This window comes from Platalea leucorodia (assembly GCF_965183815.1).
Source record: "Platalea leucorodia genome assembly, chromosome: 3".
Taxonomy (NCBI): Eukaryota; Metazoa; Chordata; class Aves; order Pelecaniformes; family Threskiornithidae; genus Platalea; species Platalea leucorodia.
The window spans coordinates 81,220,720-81,245,077 of NC_138825.1; the positions used below are offsets into that span (position 1 = coordinate 81,220,720).

The 24,358-nt window shown below is 34.1% G+C and overlaps 1 protein-coding gene across 1 annotated transcript in view; it reads right to left on the reverse strand.

Annotated features, from left to right (window-relative positions):
• Nucleotides 1–24,358, reverse strand: part of GRIK2 (glutamate ionotropic receptor kainate type subunit 2) — a gene marked incomplete at both ends in the record, with an annotated part of 428,838 nt that overhangs the window by 186,626 nt on the left and 217,854 nt on the right. The window contains 3 exons of the mRNA XM_082305204.1: nt 7,996–8,109; nt 18,563–18,670; nt 19,940–20,083. Coding sequence (XP_082161330.1) covers nt 7,996–8,109; nt 18,563–18,670; nt 19,940–20,083 — 366 coding nt within the window. The remainder of the gene's footprint in view (nt 1–7,995; nt 8,110–18,562; nt 18,671–19,939; nt 20,084–24,358) is intronic.

Genomic DNA, 24,358 nt, shown 5'->3' on the forward strand with positions numbered 1-24,358 from the left:
TATGTATTTGTGATTCTTTTCAGTGCACTTTTTTTTTTTTTTAAACACTGACCCATTTTCTTACATTGACCTGTAAGAAAAAAAATAACACAAATATTGGGTGAACAGTAAGTAACAAGGAGGAGATATCGTGCAGACACAGATTTTGGTAAGATGGACTCAAAAAAATAGTGTCTATTTTAACATTTTAAAGGAAAGCTTTGAGAAACAATAATGCAAATCATAGCTTTAAGAAAGACGTTTACCCTGAGAACCCTGTTGGGAGCAATTATTTACTTAATTTCGTCAACAATTCAGCTTGCTACAAAACTTTAAGATCCGAGTAGTCATTTAATGTTTCATAAGACTAAAATATCTTCAATGAAGATTGATACAAAAGAGCCACACCACCCCCAAGCCAGATAAGTACTAAAAGTGAGAATGCAGATAAAGTAGTAAATGCAAGTAAACTTTTTTCTGAGAAAATTTACTGTGAAGTACACTAACTAAAACTACTGCAAATAAAGATGTTGTCACAAGGAAGAGTAAAGTAGCAGGTAGTTTAAAAATTATATCTGTAAATAAAAGATAAATCCTTCAAAAGTATTTATTGAGTAGTAAAAAAAAAATTACAAAAGTTCATTCAAGAATTTGATGACCCCCCCAAGTGACAGATGACTGCTGTTTTCATACAAACTTTCTGTTTACTTGTACTGTTGACAAATAAAGACATTTTGCCTTATTGATAAGGTGATGTCCTCCTGGCTGCATGGTGAACTTTAGTCACAGTGATTCTTTTCAGTGACAGAGAAGTTGAAATAATCAGATGATGACAGTCATTTGCCATACACTATCATCAGACGGGGTAGCACCCTTCTGGATGCAAAAAACAGGATTACATCAAGGAGTAGAGAGATTACATAAAGTCTTTATTTGATAGAAATTGTTGTCCGAAGTCCAAAAATCAAATAAAATAAAAATTGGACAGATTTCAAAAAGACACAAGGAGTCAAGTTTCAATTGTATTGTATTAAAGGCCAGATTGAGTGATCAAAATGTTTTCTTCTGACTTTATGTGCTAAGCCTCCATGAATGTAAACAATTGGTTTTCTCACAATAATTATCTAAGTGCATCATTTCTATGATACACAGCAAGTATACCACCTCCAAAGACCTTTTTCATTAGAGATGTCAATATAACAATTTTTCCATTACACATTTTTATGCATTGTACTTGAAAAATTTATTTATATTTATTTTTTAATGCATAAGTTGCATCACAGTCTTAAAGCTTCCCTACACAATAAAAGATTATCGTCTTATGTTTATGTTATGAATTAATATTGTAGCTTTTTGGAATTTTTTTAGTGTTTAAAATGCACAACTAACACTTGAATGAAAACCCACTTATTCTATGCAAACGTGGGCATGGAAAAAATCTACTGATAGAATTTTTTATATTTGGTTGTCTTGATCTATATGTTTTCTTTTCCGATTTGGACAAGAAATAGCGGAATTATTCCTGTGAGCTGTATTACATTTCAACTACAAAGATATTACTAGAAACGACAACAGTAAAGTCTACATTTCAAATTATTCTAATTTTAATTTTTATGGATAGTTATCAAACATATGGATTGTTCATTAATACCTTCAACATAGGCATATGTATTTTTTAAAGAATCTAGAACTTTTGTATTACTATCAGTATTGAAAAAAGCAAAACAAAACAACAAAAAGTGGAAACCCTGATGATGAAAAGAGGAAAACCATCTTCAAAATTTGCCACTGTCAGAACAAAGAATTTTATTCATTAGTTTCTGTTCACCAGGGATACTGGAGTTAAAAGACTGCCATATCTAATTAACATTTATGTCAGATGTAAGGAATACACAATAGGCTTTCACAGTTGACAGTCAAGATTCAAGTGGGAGAGGTGAAGCAATCCACTAGTTACAATCAATCAAAACAATGTAATATATTAGACATCTCACTAGTCATTTGAGCCAGGGTATTCTAATAATGGAAACTAAGGCCAGACACAAGAAAACACCAAAGTCGCCTTCCTCCACTATACTATCTACAATAGAAAATAATTATGAATATCCTTATTTGACATCTTTTAAGATATTTCCTGAAAGATTCCCTAGTATGACCTTTTGGGTCATGAAACATGTAGTCATAACTATGCTTTGATAAATCACGGCCTAAAGAACTCAAGCCATAGATGTTCTTTTCTGCAGTTTCACTCCTCATTTTTTCAGGTTCCTAAAAAAAATATATTTCTTTATTCCCCCATAATTTACACTTAACTTTGGCCAGACTTTAAATTAATTCAGCTGCATCCCAAGAATGTGTACTAAGTTTCCATTCCAGTAAAGCAAAACAGATATGAGTGGATGCCTATTTCAAGCAAAACCACTTGACTCAAAAAAACACAGAACATGAAATCATTAAACTTGCAACACTGCAGACTGTACTAACCTATTTTTCAGTTGAACTGAATCATACTGTCTTCATGATACATGAAGAATACCAAAGACATGATTAGCTCTTGCTATAATGGAAAGCAAAACATTATTTTCTTATGATGTATCTCAAATTTTCAAAAGACTAGGCAAAAACAAACAAAAAAATGCAAACCCAAGATATCCAACAAATACAGCAAGCATTTTCCTCGACTGATGGCCCTTGGTGTTCATAAGTGCAAATCCTGAAATGGAGTTATAAACTGATCCTTGCCACTACGTAGAAGTATATTTTTATTACTAACATTTTAGTAGAAGGGAATTGAAGCACTACAGAATTATTTGACAGAAGTTGTTTGGGATGATGATGTAAACTTGGAACCCAAAGAAAGTACTTCTCAGTGATTATTCAGAGATATAAATACATGGCCATCCTACCTTCTGCTTGCACCCAACCAGGAGAAAAATAGCATTATTGACCTTTTTCTACTAAGTCAAACTTTAGCTTCTGCTGCACTCATTCATATACTATGAATTCCTTCAAACCTCATCATTTTTTCCTGATAAGCATCACTTACTTTTATGTTTGAAGTACAAACAAGCACTGTGGCCATGCATATCTCTGGATAGCTTGCAAGTCTGAAGGCCCCATAGGTTATTAGAAGTACACAGACATTATGCTGGATCTCAGGGCAAAGGTGATTTTCAACTTAAACTTTTTTGCGTTTTGAGCACTATAAACTATAAAGCAGGTTAATTTACCTTCCTCAGTGGAAAAATTCCTGAAACACATTAAAGTAGTTTGCTTTACCTTTCTGCTACACCTTCAAGAAATCAGTCAGTTCACAGGCTGCACTGGTGGCTGAAGACAGACAAATGGAATTGAGGCAGGAGTGAAATGAAGTTCAGGAAGGAGCAAGTGCAGGCTCTGGATGCTGAAGTGGGTATGAGAAGTCTAGGAGAGGCATTTAGGGACATACTGACATGACAGGAAAGTATATAAAAAGGGGATAATAAAAGTACTAAAACTGGAAACTAAGGAATTGCATATTCCTTTAGCTTCCAAAGAAAAAAATTATCATGTCTGAGTAAACTAAAAATAGAAAAACATCAAGTTTACAGTTTTTCTGCTAGACAAAAACTGATTCAGCTATTTCATGGCACAAAATGTACACAAAATTCAAATAATTCAAATAATTATTTAGGACTATAACATCAGCAGGAACCAAATAATATTGAATTACTAATATCTCAAAATGTAGGTATTCCTTGAATTATTCCAGATGGATACGACAGTAATTATGAGAAAATGCCTGGATCAGATACCATTCCTCAAAATGTATAATAAAAATGAAAATGAAAAAGATTACAAATCTGCAATTCTGTGTACAAGTGATGAGTGACCCCTCTTTATAAAGATAAAACGTAAAGTTACCCTTTTTTTATATATTAATTTAAAATTTGGTTATTAAAAGCTCATGCTTTAAATATCCTTTGGGTCCAAAAACAAGGGAGAGAAAGTATGCAAAATTAAAAATGACATACCTAAAAAAAAAAATCAAAGATGCTAAAATCTTGGGCTTTGCTTGATTTTATATCTTTATTTTGAAAACAAGATGGCATTTATATGGCATCAGATTTCTACCCATTTGAAAAAGCAGCATTTATAAATAAAATACAGTGTAGGGATATTACATTTTGAACTAAATAAAATTGTTTTGAAACTCTGTTATAATTATTCCTTCTTCTAAAATATTCAAAGATATTTTTTCAGGGAAGTATAGTAAAAAAAGTAATTTCACATTTCAAAAGTGAAGTAACAAAAAGCTGCTAAATTTGAGATTATCACACACCTTTCATAACTTTCACACATTTCTTGAAAAAATTAAACTTGACAGCTGTGAGCTTTTCAGAGCTTTGATGTAAGCAGATACAGAAAAGCACATAAAAGCTATAAGGGAAAGGAAAGGAGCATCCATTTCAGCAGAACAGGACAAATGAACCTGTATGATAGGATGTACAGGCTGGTATGCAATTTAGCATAAACAAACAAACACCATGCACATACATTTATAAATATGAAAACTGAATTCCAAAGTTAAAAGGCTTCCAAGGTATAGGTAGAATATGTATAAGAACAAAAATATTTAGATACTTACATCTAAAATCTAAAAGAAAAAAATAATCGGAGTTCTGATAGCTGGCATAACAAAGTCAATTTAGGAGAATCAGATTATAAGAAAACCTTATTAATGAACTTGAAAGGTTTTTTGGTTTTGTTTTTTTTAAACACAGAACATTCAGAATGTAGAATTTTAATTGTAGAAGAAATTCTGAAGTTCCAATGCAGATGGCATTAAAATGAAATAAAGCCATAGTGTCAAAAAGATTGAGATAACCAAAGCTATGCTTATAAAAGATACAAACAGCATATTACTATTATTATTATTACTATTATTATTATTGTTGTTGTTGTTACTATTACTATTACTATTACTATTATTATTATTATTATTATTATTATTATTATTATTATTATTATTATTCAAATGTTTCCCCTCCTAAAAAGCTGACCAGCACTCTATTGGACATGTTCAGCTGGTACTTTGGGCTGCTGTGGAACCAGAACTTGGAAACCAGACATGTTTCTGCACCAAAACTACATGCCAGTAGACTTCCGAGACGTGATGAAGTCCTGGGAACCACTGACCCCTTTTCGTAACAGAGCTACTGAATTTCTCATAAACCAAAGAATAATCTTTCAGATGGTTACCTATAACATGTATTATGCAGAATTCAAGACAAAAAAGATCACATAGTTCCATCCTTACTTGCAGTAGATGAATTTACGAATCATAGTTTATTTACTATTATTTTGCCTATCAATATTTTTTCATCTTCAGTAGACTCAGCCACCACTGAAAAAGCAGGGCATACTCACAGTTGTAAAGATCTTAATGATTATAGTATAAAGGAGGAAAAAGATATCGTTCAGAATTTCAGAAGTGAGAATGAAAAATAAAAGAAAGACTGGTATCTTTAAAAGAAAAGGGAGTGTTAAAGCAAACTACAGAGAAAACTGATCAAGACTCCATAGCTGACAGTATGCTATAGACTATAGTACAGAACTGTTAAAGTGAAAAAACAGCACAGAAAAATCACGTGAACAGCTTAAATGAGAGAATTGCCTTTTATTTAAAGCAGTATTTTCTGGACTAAAAAAAGGAGAGAAAAAGAAGGTGATGAAGAAGAAAATATGTTTCTAGGAGTTGCAGTATTTTATATTGTTCCCTTGCATTGCTATGAAATGAATATTCAGTAATATGCTTTCTGTCCAACAGAAATGAATTTATTAAGCACAAAAAGATAGAGCTACAAAATAAGCTAGTACATGTGCTTTCTGCACCAGAACAATTTTTCGTTCATTTCATTATTCTGAGTACCACTCTTATAACGTCTTCATAGCTGAAAGGAGTTACTGCAATTACCAAAACTTTCACTGAACAATAACTGAAGTATAAAAGGCAAGTGAGCAACTCGTAACACCAAGTTAAAGTCCTCATATTTCTTTTATTTATTATTTCATTTAGATATGTCCAAAGAGGACAGATGCTTATAAAACATCACTAACCAAAAGTTATCCCTTAAGAGACAGGGTATCCTTGATTACAGAAAGCAGCTGCTGTCGTAAATCTCAGGAATCTACTTTTGTGAGCTTTATGAGTCCAAAATCAGTGCTCATTGATAGTGCCGCTATTTACATTTGTGCAGCTTACCTTTTCTTGAGATCATTATTTCAAAATCATGTAAGTGTAAGTATCACTATACAAAATCAATATGATACATACAGTATATGAACTCAAACCTCATCAATAGATAGATGTTAAAACATAAAAAACTTGAAACACCCTAAGTTATTGAGTGTTTCTTATGCAATCTTGCAGGGATTGATCCTTGTCCCAGTATTGTTAGCACTGATCTGGAATCAAGTATACAATGATTGCTAATGAAGTGTGCAGATGATACAAAGGCTGGTTGAGTACCAACTAATGAAGGGAACAGGTCACTAACAGAGTGACCTGACTAACAGGATTATATTCTGGAAAGCAGTAATTCTAGAAAGCAATTAGGGAAAATGTGAAACATAGTTATATACCAGTGGAATGCTTCAAAAAAAATCCTAGGCAGGATATCTGGATACAACATAACAGGAGTATGGGGGGGGGGTCAACTGGAATTACTAAGAAACATTACTTGATAATGCAGTAGTTCTTATATATACAAAATTTGAAAACTTGTGAAGGGCAGTGGGAAGAAAAAAGACAGATTAATAGTCTAGAAAACATGCTTTTACTTTAAGAGACTATAAGAGGTTCATTTACATTTTATAAAAAAGAAACTCGAGATTATAAGTTTATGAAATGTAATTAACGATAAAAGAGAAATTTGTGGTAAAACTGTGCTGGTCTTAGCATAACAAGAACTTACATCTGAAAGTGTCAGCCATGTTCCAATTATATTTCAAGTATGTATTTTTCAATTAGTGGAATAAATGAAACAAAGGATTTCAGAAGATTTTCTATAATTTGTAAGTCTTCAAATAAAAGCAGACCTTATAAGTAACCAAAAAGTTACCCACTGAATGAAATTCTATGGCTTATGTTACATAAAAGGTTAGAAGTACACTGGCATTTGTATCTATGTACCTATGAAAATTCATTCTAGCTTGAAATGTCAAAATATATGTTGGTAGGTAAAAGCTTCTTATTAAAGAATAAAACTGTTGGGAAGTGAATTATTTTTTGATATCTGCAAATTCATGATAATGCCGGCAGCCAACAAACACAGAAGACACTTCTGGAAATTTTTTCATTTGTGTTGAAATTAAAATTACTATTTCAAAATTATGGTGTGGAAATTAGTGAACATTTATTTTTATGTAACTAAATATATGTAATTATAAGTAAAAAATACCTCATTCACCACTGTGAATTTGTCAACAATGGCAATGAAAAAGAAGTTACTTCTGATCTAGTTCAAATGATAGCTCAATTAAATTTCTGTATAAGTAAAAATTTCAAGTTAATAATCAAGTAATATCGATGATTAAAATAAATGTTAAATACTTCATACTTTCTTTAGAGGTAATATCATGGTGTTAGATTACCAAACAAAAGCAATAAATTTTGCTGGCTAAAATCATCAGGCTAATAGCCAAACCACTTTTTTAAACAAACACCTTTTGTCATCTCATACGGTGCTGAACTAAACAGCTTTGTGAAGGAACCAAACATTTTAATCAATAATAAGGACAGTGAAACTACTAATCAACTGACATAACTCTAAAATTGGGATAATTTACTTACAATTTAGATGAGAGTAAATATCCATGACTAGCTTAACAACTGGAGTTCATTCATGACACAGTAATTTCTACATAACTATAACGTATACTACAGACTGTTCATTACTGTTGTAATTAGTATAGCATATTCTATTAGCTTTCCTGTACAACTGTATTTCTGGAAATGCAAATATAATTGCTTACCAAGATGGTAGTAACGATTAAAGAGCGATTGGACAGGGAATCTGTTATGTTTGCTGGTTTTCCTTTCTGATTCTCTGTCATGTTAAGGCCACTCAATGGATCCCAAGTTCCAACCTATAAAACAGTAAATTACTGCGTAAATTCTCCATTAATTACATTTCAGCATCTAGAAAAGACCACTATAAGGAAAAACAGATTGCTACAGGAAAAAAAGAAAGACTGCTAATATTTATTATTAAACCCTGTGCCATTATTCTCTGCCACTACCTTTAAAGTCTGCTTGTTTAAAATATGATTCACAATACCTCAAAATGTGTTTTGTGAAGTATGACATTAAGTGGAAAAATGATGCACAGAATGTCTAAAGGTACTCTGAATACTTAATTTTCCATTCAACTTTCATTTTTCAAGATAAACCACATCTGACGATAATAGTTAGGTGGAAGTTCATTTGCAGAGCAGAGAGCATTGTCTTTACAGAAGGATGTACCATTTTCTGTGATCAGGGAGAACAGCAGAACAAAAAGATGTTTTGGGGAAAATGTAATGGAGAAGACTCAAAGTAGGTTAAGTGTAACAACTTAATTGATTTACAAATAAATGTTCAGTACGTAGCTCATTTGACATTTTATACTTTGAAATTCTTATTCCAGTAAAGTCAATAGGATTTTTATCTAAGTAAGGAGGTTCAGGGTTATCCTTTAAGGTTCAGGTCAAGGACAGTCTCACATACTAAGTAATAAATAATGAGGCTTATGATTACATCATTTATCTGCAATTTCATGACTATACAATTAAAATGGATGAGCAGTAAATACAACTATCCATTTTTAGACATGAGAATGTTTGTATTACTCCATTGCCTAAAAATAACCCCCAAACAAATGTTTCTTGTTTGTTTTTAGAAGAGGATTTTAAATATCATTTCAAATACTGAGCAATATCTATAATATAAGGTAAAGATATTTTAAAACTAAATCTAAACAGTAATTAAAAAATTCTGAGGTCTGATTGTGAATATATATGTATGTATGTATGTATGTATAGATATATACATAAACACATACATTTTTTTTTTAATCTTTCAAACTGATTCCTAAGAAACTGTTCATAGACTTTTAAGTGATTTGTGGCAGTATGGCTGCCAAGTGAGATCAGGATGCAACTTGGTATGGGTTAAATAAATAGAGTTTCATTTCTAAAACTGATAATACAGCAGAGTATGAATCAGTGGAAGCTGTAACAGAGAAAAGATAAATTCATTCTCTTTTTCTATGATTTTCTGTTCCACAGAAATCAATATTTGATCTTTCTTCTTTGCATAACACTCAGTTCCAAGAAGTCACTCCTTTGAATGGCTGTGATTCTTGAATTTTGGCCGTTCAGTACCTCATAAACTGACAAAAGAATCATGAAGGGAAAAAAGGGGAACATGTTTGTCTCAGAAATATAATTGGAAAATAATATCTAACACATCATTTCAAAGTACTGAAACCAAAGCTTACTACCAAAAAAACTTTAATGTACTCTTTTAGTAGTGTTTCATTTCGTGACTTGACAGGTTTTTAGGAAACTGAAAATGTTCAGCCTTGCAGTTTGGCCATGATGAAGAAACTGTAAAAGGATTGAGAACTTTTAGTTGCAATATTCTGTTAATTATGGCAATCATAGTGTTTCCTTTACTTCAAAGAAAGACCAAACTAGATCAGAATAACAAGGAGTGACAAAGACTGGAACTTGAGCCTGCCCCTGCTGTTTCTTCACATAATTGAAGCTGGACTAAACTCCTCTATGAGACTCAACATCAGGTACACAAATAGCACAAAAATTTCTAAGGGAACGCCATCACCTTATTTGATCAATTTCAAATTCTAAATCATGAAATCATATACTTAATTGAAGTTCAAGTTCATAATACAAATGTTATCTTGGCAAAAGCTAATACATTGCTAATTAAAATACTTACCTACTTTTTAACATAGCCACAGTCACAAGCAAATGAATAATTATCAACTGTGAGAATTTGGGGTTTATCTAACTACGTCCATCTAGACTTATAAGAACTATCAACTGCATTACTTTAAAAACAAACTTCTGTCTTGATAAATTCTCGCATTATTTTTTTAAATAAGGTTAATTGTACTTGTATGGCTATTTTTGTGAATCAAAAATCTAAGAAATGGAACAAAAGTCAGGTGTTCCAAATAAGACACTCTTTGCATTATCTTTATTAATAAGCTTGAACTCAACAACTTATGCCACAGATTCTGATACACTACTGATGTGTATAGCTCCCAAATCACACAAACATCTTCTCAAAGCTGCTTCTTCTAGAGAAAACTGTGCATAAATAGTGCAGCAAATTCATTCTCTTTTATTGCTTAAGCACAGTGTTTTAATTTCAAGGTAGCCTTTCAAATAGAGTAGAATTGCTAATGTGTTTTCACTAGAAAAGTTTAAATGTCAAAAATGTAGAAAAAGCTAATCAAGGTACTCTACTATGTACACCTGCAATTCAAACAACTTACAATTTACTTCTACTGCATTACATTTATTTCCAAGAAACTTTCAAGTTTTCCTAAAAAGTGAAACAAACTGATAGTCTAATATACACCCTAGAGAGAACGTTCACACAGTAAATACAGTCACAAAGAGGCTGTCAAGCCCTCAGTCCCCTAGTCTTCCATTCAAGTGCCCTAAATGGCTAGACTATTATGGAGTGAGCATGCCAATTTGAACATGTTAACACGTATATCCATAGCACAGGACCAAAACCAGGAGTTCCCATGAAGCGACATTGTGCTCCACAGTGAGACAAAGAATCTCTGTGATACAAAGAATTAGCTTAGTCAACAATCAGCTTATTCAAGTTGAAACAGCTCCAACAAGAGCTACTAAAAGACTCATCATCGAATATCATAGAATGTTCTGTAACATGGCAATTGGGGGATTCCTCAAGGACATGGAATACAGTTTCCTGACTACACTTGAGTGATAAATTAAAAATTGCGTCCAACCTTCCATGTATTTAACTATTAGGTAACTATCAGGTTCCTGCAGTCCTGCAGAAAGTCTGGACAGAAGTTTCCATTCTTTTATTGTTGCTTTGATAAACCACAATTCTCTATTTTTAGTTGGGGTTTTTTTGGTTTTTGTTTTTGTTTTTAATAAAACAGTTTCCAGAAAAAAATCCTCAAGTAATTTGCAGTCTCTTAATTAAGTTGCATCATCTGATCTGAGACAATGGTGGCAACACAATGTAACTTCATTACATAACTGTATGGAACAAGTCCTAAACCTGTAATCCAAGTGAAAAGTACGTGTTTGTCATACTACCAGACATCTTACTAATAGGAAATTAACAGCAAATTCATCTTTTTTCTTTCATTGGAGAATATGACCACTGAGACAGTCATTACTGAAAGGCAGATAAAGCGAAAAACAAGGAAATATGTGCTCAAACTCTGATTGTAGAGCTATCCTTTTCTCAGAATTCTGTAGTTATTAGAAAATTACCTGTGTGTATGAAGACACCACCCCTTTAGACTTCAATAAGTGGAGTTTCTGAGAGTGTTCTGGCAGAGTACTGCAGTAAGCTTGTTGTTTTCTTATACTCTTCTCTAGACTTCTGCAACTGGCCTCTTTCAGATACAGAATACTGGACTAGATGAATCTAGAGATTCTTTTCTCATGCACCACAAGAAAAGTTTGCCATCCACCTTTAGGCAGGTACACTCTCAGGTTTCCAAATGGTCAATCAATCCTATACCACTTAAACAAAATTCTAAGTAGTCTTCACAATATTTACTACTCAATAGTTCACAGTACAATTGCAAAACTAAATCTCAACAGAAGTGTTTAAAAATAGTCAGTGTCATTACCAAAGGAAAGAATTCAGCAAATACTGAAAAGAAGTTTGGCTAATGTTCACACAAATTTAAAATAAATTTGATTCTTTTGTGTTCAAGTATTTCATGCATTCAGTCTCCAAAAAAAGATGAGTATAATTGTACTTATTTCCAAAAATACTAATTTAATTTCATAGTAAATGCAATTGGCATGACTTGTGAAGGAATATACTCTAGAAAAGAAGTACTTACCAAATAATAAAAACTAAGGAAAAATATTAGACCTGTTAAATCAGAATGAATAATAATTTGAATTCTGAATACTGAAAACTACACACAGTCAAAGTGTACAATAAAAATTGTTTCAAAAACCTTAATAGGTTCATACAGTAGAATAATTAGAGATAATTATGATACATTCTTGGACCTTTATCTAGAATGGAGAGTGCTGATTACAGTAATTCTACACATAAAATTTATATAGTCTGCTCAGCAATCTAGTAGGGAATTGAGAAGAAAGCTACATTGGACTTCAGCTCAAAGTTACTAGTCTCTTCTGGAAATATTAGATGGATTTTTGTGACATTTAGCAATACATTTGGTAACAGAATAAGGACATAAACCTTCTCAAACCTTATCAAAATTCTCCTCTTTCTTTTCAAGATTATTTATCACTAACATAATCCATTTCTGAGTTGATCTATAAAGTTGAGCATAAATGTAATTTGAAAGGTATATTCAGACGTGGCAATTTTTATAGATCGTAGTATAAATTAAGCTTGCATGCAAATAAAAAGTTCACAGGTGAATATTTAGACATAGCTATGTAAATTTAACAGTATTGTAAGAAGTTTTAGCCACCTCTTATCCCATTTATTTTCAAAGATACAGCATGATCCCAGGTTATCTCCTACAGCATGTCTAAAGTGCATGCTTCCTCTTTACAATAAAAATGCAATTTGTCATATAGTAAAGATCTGCTTATAGTCATGCCAATTGCAATTCAGCAAGTTATTTATTAAAAAAAAAAATTCAAATTTGTAGTCTCTTCTCAGTAACACCCAGACTTTCTTCAAAGCTACTACCCTTACCAAGACCTATCCAATTTAATTGTCGTGGTTTAACCCTGGCCAGCAATTAAGCACCACACAGACACTCACTCACGCCCCCCCCACTGGGATGGGGGGAGAATTGGAACAGTAAAAGTGAGAAAACTCATGGCTTGAGATAAAGACAGTTTAATAATTAAATATATATATATAGTAAGGGGAAAAAAATAACAGAGAGAGGAAAATAACACCCAAGAAAAACAAGTGACACAAAAGAAAACAATTGCTTGCCACCAACTGACTAACGCCCAGACAGTCCTCAAGCAACAGCAGCCCCTGCCAACCTCCACCCCGCAGTTTTATTGTTGAGCACAACATCATATGGTCTGGGATATCCCTTTGGTCAGTTGGGGTCAGCTGTCCCAGCTGTGTCCCCTCCCAACTTCTTGTGCACCCCCAGCCAACTCACTGGTGGGGCAGTTCGAGAAGAGGAAAAGGCCTTGATGCTGTGTAAGCATTGCTCAGCAATAACTGAAACATCAGTGTGTTATTAACACTATTTTCAGTATGAATCCAAAATGTAGCCCCATACAAGCCAGAAATTTAACTCTATCCCAGCCAAAACCAGTACAATAATTCACCACCCTCCCAAAAAAGAAGCATTGTGCACTCCTGAAACTTAAAATTTCTGAGTTTACATATACTCTAGAGCAGTTTACTGAGCATCAGTCTCATGAGATATTATCCACAAAAATTCAATAGATTAAAGTAGCTTTCTTACTTCAGCATGTTTGAGAAAAATAAATTTATCTTTATGAATAATCAAGTGTTCTTTGTTGCTAATTTCCTTCAAAACTCTCCTAAGAAAAGTAACATTTTTTTGGCTCTGAGTCAACCAAAGCTGTACATACTACTCATGGTGAAGTGCCACAAGCATTAGGAAGGATCATTGCCCTTCTGCAGTGGTACCAACTATCTAACTCTGCAGCCAAAATCAGAGCCATATTCAATCCCCGAAGAACTGATAAATGCGTCTACAGTTTACCATCTTTTCTTTATTGTAGAGTAGTTAGTAATAGTGGTGATTACATCAAGAAAATAATTATTTACACTCTATTGTGACTAATATTATTTCTTCCTGTTTATGTATTCCCCATTTGGGAATTGCTTCATTTATTTTGCTTTCTACAGAAATATTAATATGCTTATCTTCTTTGCCAATATCATGTTAATACCAATAATTCCGGTTTCCATAGATCTGTTATCTCACTTTCTTTTTTTCTCTAACTGTTACAAAACCCTGTGTTTATGCCACTTTCTGTTTTTTCCCAGGTCATTAATAAAGATAAAGCAAGATCTTTCTTACATTGATATGATGGACAATGAATTACAACTCATTTTGTGTCATTTATATTCATCCTGTGTGTAGGTTCCTGAGCAAGATTTCAAGCCAGTTGTTAACATCTCTATTCAAGAAATGTGATTCTTCTTAAGTGACAAATTTTCATATCAAAAGTGGTATTAAATTCAGGTATTTGTTATCTCTCTGAAGTATAAAATAATTTTCCTCATGATGCAGCTTCAGTGTAAACACTGATTGATTGTAATTTAAATCATAATTTGCTTATTATCCTGGATTGCCACAGCTTGGGATTTTCACTGTGCTTAACTATAAATAGTTTCAGTGTGTCCAGACTGACTGTCAGCAAATTTTTTGTACATTACATTAGCAGCACTCCAATCATCTATTAATTTTGTCATTTTCATCTTACAAGAATCTATCGTTTTTGTCAGACGTGATTTTTTATTTGGAAATGCATACTTCTTATTGATTGATGCTTGATTATCACCTCTCATTCAAGAGTTTCAGGAACAGGTATCTTATGTAAAATCTGAGATCACACATGGCATCTTTTTCAAATCAATGAGCAATTTTTCTGTTGTCACTGACTTCAGCAGTCATTGCACTTAAAATATATGATTTAGGTCATTTCCCATTATACTAACCAGGCAATTCATCTAGGACATTTTTTACAAACTCTCAAAAAAATAGGTCTTCTAGAAATACTTCACAATAACTCTTTTCTCTCCCCTCCATAAATATTTTTCTCCTCAAGACAGCTCATTTTGTCATAAAAGCATTACAGATTACAGCTGAAACTGTTAGGTTGAACTGTTGTCCTTCCCATATGAAATCACTCCCCCATATTTGGAAAGAGGTTAGATGAAATAATAGCTGTTTACAGTATGGAAACACGACACATAATATGGCACATATATAATTCCCATCTCCCCATCTTCTCTCATCCCACAAAATGAATGAATGCATGAAGAAAGAAAAAGAGAGAAAGAGAGAAAGAGAGAAAGAGAGAAAGAGAGAGAGAAAAAGAGAGAAAGAAGGAGAGAAAGAGAGAAAGAGAGAAAGAGAAAGAAAGAGAGAGAGAAAGAAAGAAAAAGGAAGAAAGGAAGGAAGGAAGGAAGGAAGGAAGGAAGGAAGGAAGGAAGGAAGGAAGGAAGGAAGGAAGGAAGGAAGGAAGGAAGGAAGGAAGGAAGGAAGGAAGGAAGGAAGGAAGGAAGGAAGGAAGGAAGGAAGGAAGGAAGGAAGGAAGGAAGGAAGGAAGGAAGGAAGTAAAACTGTTCAGGAATTCTAACTACATAGACAGAGAGGCTTGACAAGATGGTGGTTTGGGAAGAACATTTGTAATATACAAGATGAGAAAGATAGGGAAAGGCTCCCGAAGAAAGAAGAAAATAGAGAGAAAGGGGATGGAAAGAGCAAAGAGATGAAGAGCGGCAAGTAGACAAGGATTAGATGGAAAGGGAAATGGATGGGGCGGGGGGGGGCGGGGACGGGGAGAGAGAGGAAAGGAAGAGGGGAGAAAGGGGGAAGGGAGAGAAGGAGAGAGTAGCAGAAAGCAGGAGAGAAAGTGTAATGCAGAGAGATGGAGTGCACATATGAAGGGAGGGAGGCAGGGGAAAGAGAGAAGGAAGAGGGATTCATCATAGCTCTAACAGAAGAAAATCTTGTGGAAAAAAAACCTTTGAGACAGCTCTTTTAAATAAAAGGACTGGCTAAAGCGTACTCTCTCTACTAGGAACTGTCCTGCTCTAGAGTTTAATGATTCACCCTGGATTCAAGAAAAATAGAGTTTGCATTCTTTCCAAATAACCAGATTTTCTTCAAAGAAAAACATTTATTTGTCAACATTGATTTCTCTTTCTCAGTAAAATACCCTATATGTTCTAAATATTTACTAAGCAATTCAATCTAATGTGCATACACTTTAATTTTTCTTTTCCTAATCTCATATCACTACACCCTACAGAAACTGCTCTACTTTTCCTCATAGGTATCTTTGAACCTGTAGCATTCCTCATCATTCTCTGCTAACGCTTTCCTAACTCCTAAACTTTTCCAATACATGGTAACTAATTGTTACTGCTCTTCCCAGAGACTGTCAGCACATTTTGGTGAAAAACTAATATTATCACAATCTTTTATCACATGGCCAAAATGAGCCATGAAGGCAGTAAAACCATCTTCCTTTGCTGTGAACTTCTGTATACAGAGCTCAAGCATATGCTGGTTGTTTTTAAATATCCATATCTTTTTACAAATATTTCTGTTGTCTCTTCCGTATCTTTCACTATTACTGTTTCCCAAGTTCCCTTTTTCTATTATGTGTTTTAGAGTACTGTATTTCTTGTTGAATTTTATTTTCTTCCAATATTTCTGATCTCTGTAGATGTTTTTACTTCTATATTTTCAGTGGAGCACATATCTCATAATATATTGTCAACTAAGAGCTAAATTAACATGCTTTTGTGTTTCTACTTTCATATCAATACTGATGGTGAAATAAAAACAGACATAACACAGATCCAGATGGAAGATACCATTCCTTTAGCCCACTGCACATCTATTATGCAATATTTTACACTAATGTTCTCTCAGAAAACTTGAAGTCCATACAGTAAATTTTGTAACACAGCCATCTTTTTTTTAATAGCATTGTATAGTAGTATCACGTCATTAAAAGACAAATAAATTACACTGTCTGTATTTCCTTAATTATTTTGCATTTCTGCCTGAAAAGAAATTAAGTACACTGTAAAGATTTTCTTTTCCAGAAAACCTATGTTGTTTGATGGTTCTCAAATGTCACCCAATGTTCTTAAAGCCATCCTAAACTAGAAAGACTTAATTTCCTCATTTTCAACAGTTATCACTTCAGTGACTCTCCAGTCACTACTGACTTATTTAGCTATTCCCATGTCATCAATTCTTCCATTTCTGTTTCCAGTAAGGAAGACAGGTTGCATTGCACCTATTCTACTCATATACAAAGCTAATTTGCTTTTCAAATCTAATCACAACTATATATATATATTTTTTCCCCCTTAAGTTTCCAGAGCTTCCTTCATGGAATACTTCATACGAAGACTTTACTATCAGTGCATTGCTGAATGTTTTAGAATATAGATTAGTCTTTTAATCACAGGTTTGCCACCAGACATTTTCAAAAATGTTATTACCTATGTAAGTGTTTCAAAGCAAGCTTGTGGCTTCTGAACTTTTTAAAAATCTTCCTAGTATGAGAAAATTAATATTCCAAAACTAGTATTGGGGGGAAAAGTTTTAGAGAAATATGTTGTTTATGCTAACTTCTCCATTTAATGATCTATAGAAGAAAGGAAATGCAACCCTGCAGCATGGTACCTTCCCTTAATTTCTCCTTTTATTTCTGGCCACAATATCACCTTGGGGCAATAGCTGATACAAATTTATCTGAAGATGAAGGAAAACATAGTGCGTACAGAACACTGAACACCACAGCTAAATACAAACAAGGCAGATGCAAATTATAAAACCTTTGTCTGCTGATCACAACAGTGTGAGACACTGCAGCTTCCTGCATTGCCTCTTCATGGCAGGGTGGCTGAAGAAGAGAGGGAAAATGATCTCATTTCAGATCATCATGTCATGTAGGCAGGCCACATATGTGTACGTGCTTCCCAAGGCCTTTAATTCAAATATAGACAATATTAAGATACACAGAAACGTCATTTCTCAATCTTTTTGTCTTTCACTCCGTCTTTACAAGAAAAATTCATGTCAGAAGACAGAGAAACCTGTCAGGCTACCTATTGTTAATTTTTTTTAGTACCACTTACAGATAGAAACTTTGTTTTCCAAGAAGAGAATCAAAGTTCGCTCTTAAAACACAGAAAATTGCCAAAATAAAGCTATTTTATTTAATTCTCTTTGAGGTACTTCTTCTTGAACTAGTAAGATGTAAAGAAAATACAAACACACATACCCACAGATTCACACATGACGATAGGTAATGGGATTGGAATCACTAAAACTAAACTCAATATAGATTGAAGACGGAGTATATTAATGCATGACTCCAGGTCTAGCTGTGCACTCTTCCCCAGTCCTCTTGAATCTAAGAATGTGGCTAGAAGCACACAGTTAAGAGGCCACTAACTGTCAGACACCAAGATAACAGCTTTTACTAGAAGGCTTTGAAACCAGATATCAAGTAGAGAACAGGTACATTGTTTTATGTAACACATGAAATGTTATTAAAAATGCTACTGGTTTATAGGGGGTGGGGTTTTTGTTTTGTTTCCCATCTCTTTGGAGATAAACATCTTACACACCTTTTCAAGACCTTCTTCCTTGAGGCTGATAACATCTAAATCAAAATCTGTCCTTAAGCCATTGGTTTTGTTGAAAGTTATCCTGCCTGTGAGGCCTTCCCAGTGGGCCTATGGAGAAAGAAAAAACAATTTCTATAAATAAATACCTCTTCCTTTTTTTGCCCAAAAAGAACAAATTTTATGTCTGCCAGAATGGGAACATTAATTATTCATTCTATCTAAATAATTTACCTTGTGGCTGATTTTTTTAAGAAGTATTTTGTATTCACTTTTTGCTAATTAAATCAAGCTTTCTTCAGTCTTACAGACAATTTTTTAAACAACTTTCCATGTTAGTTAATAGACTCTTCTTACTAAATGAGATAAAAGGCTGGTTTGTTTTCATTCCTCCATCATTCATGCATGCATTTCCCCTTCTGCTTCCCTACATGGCCCTCCCTCCCCCAAGCCTTAATCTCTTTCATTAATGCTGGATTTCATTTTCCTGTCAGGAAATTTCATTCAAATAAAGGCTTACTTTTGTAAGATGCTGAGTCCGCTGAAACCACACTGAGACAGCAAAAACTGAGGTCACTGAGCCAGTCTTCCAGAGCTGATTCCTTACTTTTAATAAAGTGTAATACCCTCATTTTGTTATAACTTAAAATCTACCTAGTTCTAAAACTATACTAAAGTAGAGGAGGGAATATGGAAAACAAAATTATCATCCTAAAAGGAACCAACACTAAAAACAGGATTATATTCCATTGCAAATAGTTCTCTTTATCATAGTATTTTATATATCTAGAATGAGAAATACTGTATTAAGAGTTACTTACAGTACAAGAGACTTGAATACCCTACGCTGTTCACCTTTAGCACCTTAAATCTCTTAGCTTTACTTTAAATCACTATCTATCAGTATCTAAACAGCATACTAAGAGACCAAGGCCACGTATATTAAATCACAATAGAAACAAAAGAAAAAAAAAAAATTAAAACCAGGGAGTAAATTTCTTTCTTCGCCCCTTTGAACTTATGCCAATATTTAGTTGCTGAATTTTTCATAGTCAGTCTATGGTTTGGGGTTTCAGGGGTTTGGGTTTTTACGCGACAAATGTTTCAACCTCTGCCCCCCCCCCCAATTACCTACAAACAAAAGTTTTATTTAGAATGCAGTTATTTCACCCTTTTATGCTTCTTTGTTCCAACTAATACCTCAGGAAAACCCACTTTCAAATAAAAATGCTGTCTTGCCTGGTAAAGTCTTTACACATAACAAGTTGAGATTCCCAGCTATTGAAAAAAGAAAAGCAGAATTCAAGTAGAGTAAGAACAAAAGAAAATGGGAGTTGGGATAAAGGAAAGTAATGAAGCAGGATATTATTAGTGACTTACCTCCTTAATGAGACTCATAAAGCGGGTCCCAAAGCGCCATGGTTTGTGGCGATTACACTGTAGTGAACTGACCGTCATCTGTGGGAACTGCTGGACAGCCACTGACACCACATGAACTGCATCATACATTAGTGCTGCATCCGTCTGAAATTAGAATGAAACCAGAACCATGAACACAAAACAAAAACATGTGACCACCCAGCAGTAAGAGAAGGAAAGAAAAAATTAGCACTACTTATTATGTTAAAGCAAGAAAATTATCTAATTGCTTGTGTAGCACTGTAAAATGCAGTCTTATTGCCAAGTCCTACATAAGATGTGTCAGGACGTTCACTCTCAGCTTTTCTCTTTTTAATGCTGAAATAAGGGCCCAAATACCAACTTTTCAGGATCACAGGAGAACTCTGGTATCTCTGATGACTCATTTTACTTTAAAAAAAAGCAGTGCATTAGGGTGCTATATAAATCACTGTATGCATGTTTGATTCAAGTCAGTTATTTCCATGAGTAAGGTGAAAGAAAAAAAGGAAAGATTAGCAAGGTAGCAAAACCTTACCTATGAAGGAAAGTGCACAGGCTAAGGAAATTACAGGCTAGATACAGTCCCAAAGGTACTCAACTGAGTCATTAATAACTTTTTATGGGTATCAGTTTAAATCCAAAGGACAGATCTAACCAGTATCTTCTATAAATCAGAGACAAATTAGAATTGCATTAAAATGCACATTCATTTTAATGGTTTTCATGTCCCACCCTAAATAAATAGGCTGTTTAGACCTGGTATGTGCTAACTAATGTTGTATTAGCAAAGGACAAAGACAGCCTCTCAGTACACACTGTCATGCTGTACAAGAAACTGACATCTCTCTCCTGTTCTATTTGATAAGCAGAGGCAAGTCTTGGAACCAAAAGCAAGAGAGGACCTTAGATTCAGCTGGTGGAAATGAATGCTATGCCATCTGCTCAGCATACCTTAGAGAAAAAGGACCTATTTCCCCTTCTCATTCACATAATTAGTGAGCTGTGAAATTAGTTCTTTAATGGATAGGAAACCTGGAGATTATTGCACTTGTCACAATACCATACAATGCAATACAAAATTAGCTTATATAGTGCCTTTCATGCAAATATATCCCAAGGCTCTTTACAATAAAACTAAACATAAAAATGCAAAAATGCTCTACCATTATAGCCCATAAGCTACTGTTAAAGGGGAAAATATACGTTTACGTTTAAATGGCTCTCCCAAGGATAGAATTCAAAATTCAAACAGAAATAAATCCTAATTTTAAAATAGCCAGTATAATAGGTTTCAATGACATTAGACGCCAAGTAGTTTATGCAGGGGCTCCAAATCAGCCAGAAAATATTTTTGCTGCCAAATTGTTCATTATCTTCAAGGCACTAAAGTCCTTTTAAGGCAAGCTGATATTTGACAAGGAGACAGCAAAACATCAAAAAGTTGGAATGACATGCTGAGTAAGCGTCATACAAAGCTTAATATTCTAGAAGCAGTATTTGGCAGTAGTTGGAGTCTAGACAACAGTTTTTAAAATAAACTATACAATAAGTACAACACATTAATCTGGCTCAGAAATGCAAACTTTTTTTTTTAATCAGCTTTACTTCTAAAACTCTAGTCCTTGCACCAATGAAGGAAAATTGAAATTGCTGTGAGACTTTAGCAAAAGCAGCCCATCAAGAAGCAACCAGAAGTTCAAAAACAGCATTAACTGATTAATTAGATATAAATTTGGGCACAGAACTGGTAAGACTCATCAGCAGGAATCAAATGGACTTTATGCCAAATGCAGAGCAACATGGCTTTTTGTCAAATTCTATAAGCCATTGAGCTGGAAATCTCTAGGATGACAAGACAGTCAACTCCAGTGGAAGCACTAAAAAAGTCATTGCAGTTTTAGAAGTAATTCAAATTCTGATAATATTCTTCATAGCTGGCTGGTGAGTATTGTTTCAGTGGAAATAAATCGAAATCAGAATGTACTTCTTTTAAATGCACACAATATAAACTAATCACTGGCTAGAAGTTGAGTGCCTATTTGATTTTCAGATGCTACAAGATAAACCCCTTATTCACATAGGATGAGACTCCACAACCCACCTTGTATAGGAAGATTAAAGTTAAATGTAGGCTTAAATGCTTGTACTGAATAAAGACAGATAGAACCATATACTTAAAAATATATTGGTTTAGTGATTCAATATTGCACTCATCTCACTGGGTGCAATCGTTGATTTTACTGCAAGAGAAATAAACAGCACAGAACTCAGTAAAAGATATAAAGTATATCATTGAATTTGCAGGTTGGGCCCTCCTCTTGGTTCGTCACTTTACCTTTCCTCTGAGAGACATTAGGAATTGATAGCTGTTGGTCTAGCTCTCCACCCTTGTTCATTAGGCTTGCTAAGCTTTATGTCTTGCTGCCCTTTATCCATACCACTTTCTCTTCCTTAAATCACACTTTTGGAACTATGGTTTGTGGTACAGGAAGTACTGCAGGTTTCAGCAAGACACTGTTTGGGGACCAGGGAGGAAAGGTACCTAATTAAATTTTTAGGATTCTTTATTTTATCTAAACAGAGATTGGCACTCTGGAAGCAAGAAGAGGTAGAACTCCAGGAGAAGCAATGGTTCTTGAATTTCACATAGAAACGTGCTATACCATTTCCATTCACTGAAACACACATAATACAAGAAAATAATCTTATTGAAAAATTAGATTAGTACTGTTCAAGTCAACTTGTATAAACATTTTAAGAATCATGTTGTATGTTACAAGTATGTCTTGCTACCGTTTATGAACCATGGATTGTGGGGTGGTTTTGGTTTCACAATCCTGCTTAGTATTTACAATGACTTGCTTGGATACAGATAAACTCAACTAAAATACTGCTCATGATACTGTAATTTGTATTTCTACAACTACAAAAGAAAACAATTACTACAACTACAGAAGCTACAGAATTTTTTCATCAAATTGAAATAGAATGAGATTGACTTAGGTGATTAAGATGTCAGGTGACAGATGTCTGTGACCACAAGTCTGTTTTTCAGTTGAGACTGTCAAGTAACAAGAAAGCTTTTAGCACTCAGAGGTAACAGCTTAATCAGAGACATGATTTCAGTCACAATATATCTCAAATAGAGAGAAAGTACCAATCTGTGTTTGATTTTTATCCCAAACTCAGTTGAATACTACACATTTCTTCTCAAACTGTTCTGGCATTCCTTCACCTCCTGTTGTGTTTGCCTCTGTTTTACATAAGTTTCTGTATAATCACTTTTGAGTCTTGCTAAATAACTTGCTAAATACTGTCTAACAAATTACATGCAAGTACTCTAATCTCACTGTGAAAGGGCTCTGATGGTGCTAGACTCAGTATAAAGAAGGTAGAAAAAGAGTCCTCTCTATTACTAGAGAAAGAGTCTATTATTTCTCCCCAGGCCTCCTCAGAGTAAGAGGTGGTCTTTTTCTTCTCTGTTCCCAACCACACCCAAAGATGTCAGAGGCATGTAATAAACTCTAGTAGATATATGCTGTGATTTTTGTCACATGCTTGCTTGCCCTGGTTAATCAGTAATGTAGGGAGAGTTTGAGTTTTGGGGGCTTGGAGCTGGGGCAGGAGGTTGGCAGGGTAGTGGTTTTTTACTGGTTTCTAACCTACATGGGTGAAGCTTATACAGTAGAAACCCACTATAGCCTGGGTCTCAGCCCAGAAGAAATCTTCCCCACATAATAGAACTGACAAACTGCTGCTCTGCCAAGTTTTTCTGGCCTCCTTATGACATACAAAAGGTATGATTTTTAATGACCTTCAGCATCGCAGGTAGGTTAGACATGAATCAGCAGAAAATCCTGAAACCAAATGAGCTGTTTATGCACAACAGCTGCAACCTGAGATCTAGGTCTGTATCTTAAGGCCTTCCAAAAAAGTGAGAGAAAGGGCTCACACTCTGACAAATGGATAAAAACCAAGCAAGCCTAACAGAACAGAGGAATCATGGTCTTCACAACCATCTTCAGACTTACAGTACATAAGAGTTCATTGATGTCCTTTGATATCTGACTCAACAAATGCGCTAACTGCTTTTGGAATACCTGTGCCTAGTTAACTATTAAGGGTTAAAAAAAATTGCAGATTCCACATTTAATGACACCGAATCATGACTTGTGTGTGCACCTTATTTGCACAACAATGTTTTTGTATGACATGTCCATTTATCTCCAGCAAACTACATGAGGATTTCATGTACCAATAAACCACTCCTCTCTGGTTCACATCTCAGTGCTCCAAAATCACCTCTAAATTGCAAAAATATGTGCTTTATTTTTAGAAAACATGATTTTTATCAGGCAATCAAGTTTAACATTAATTTAAGATGAAGGATTGCTAGGC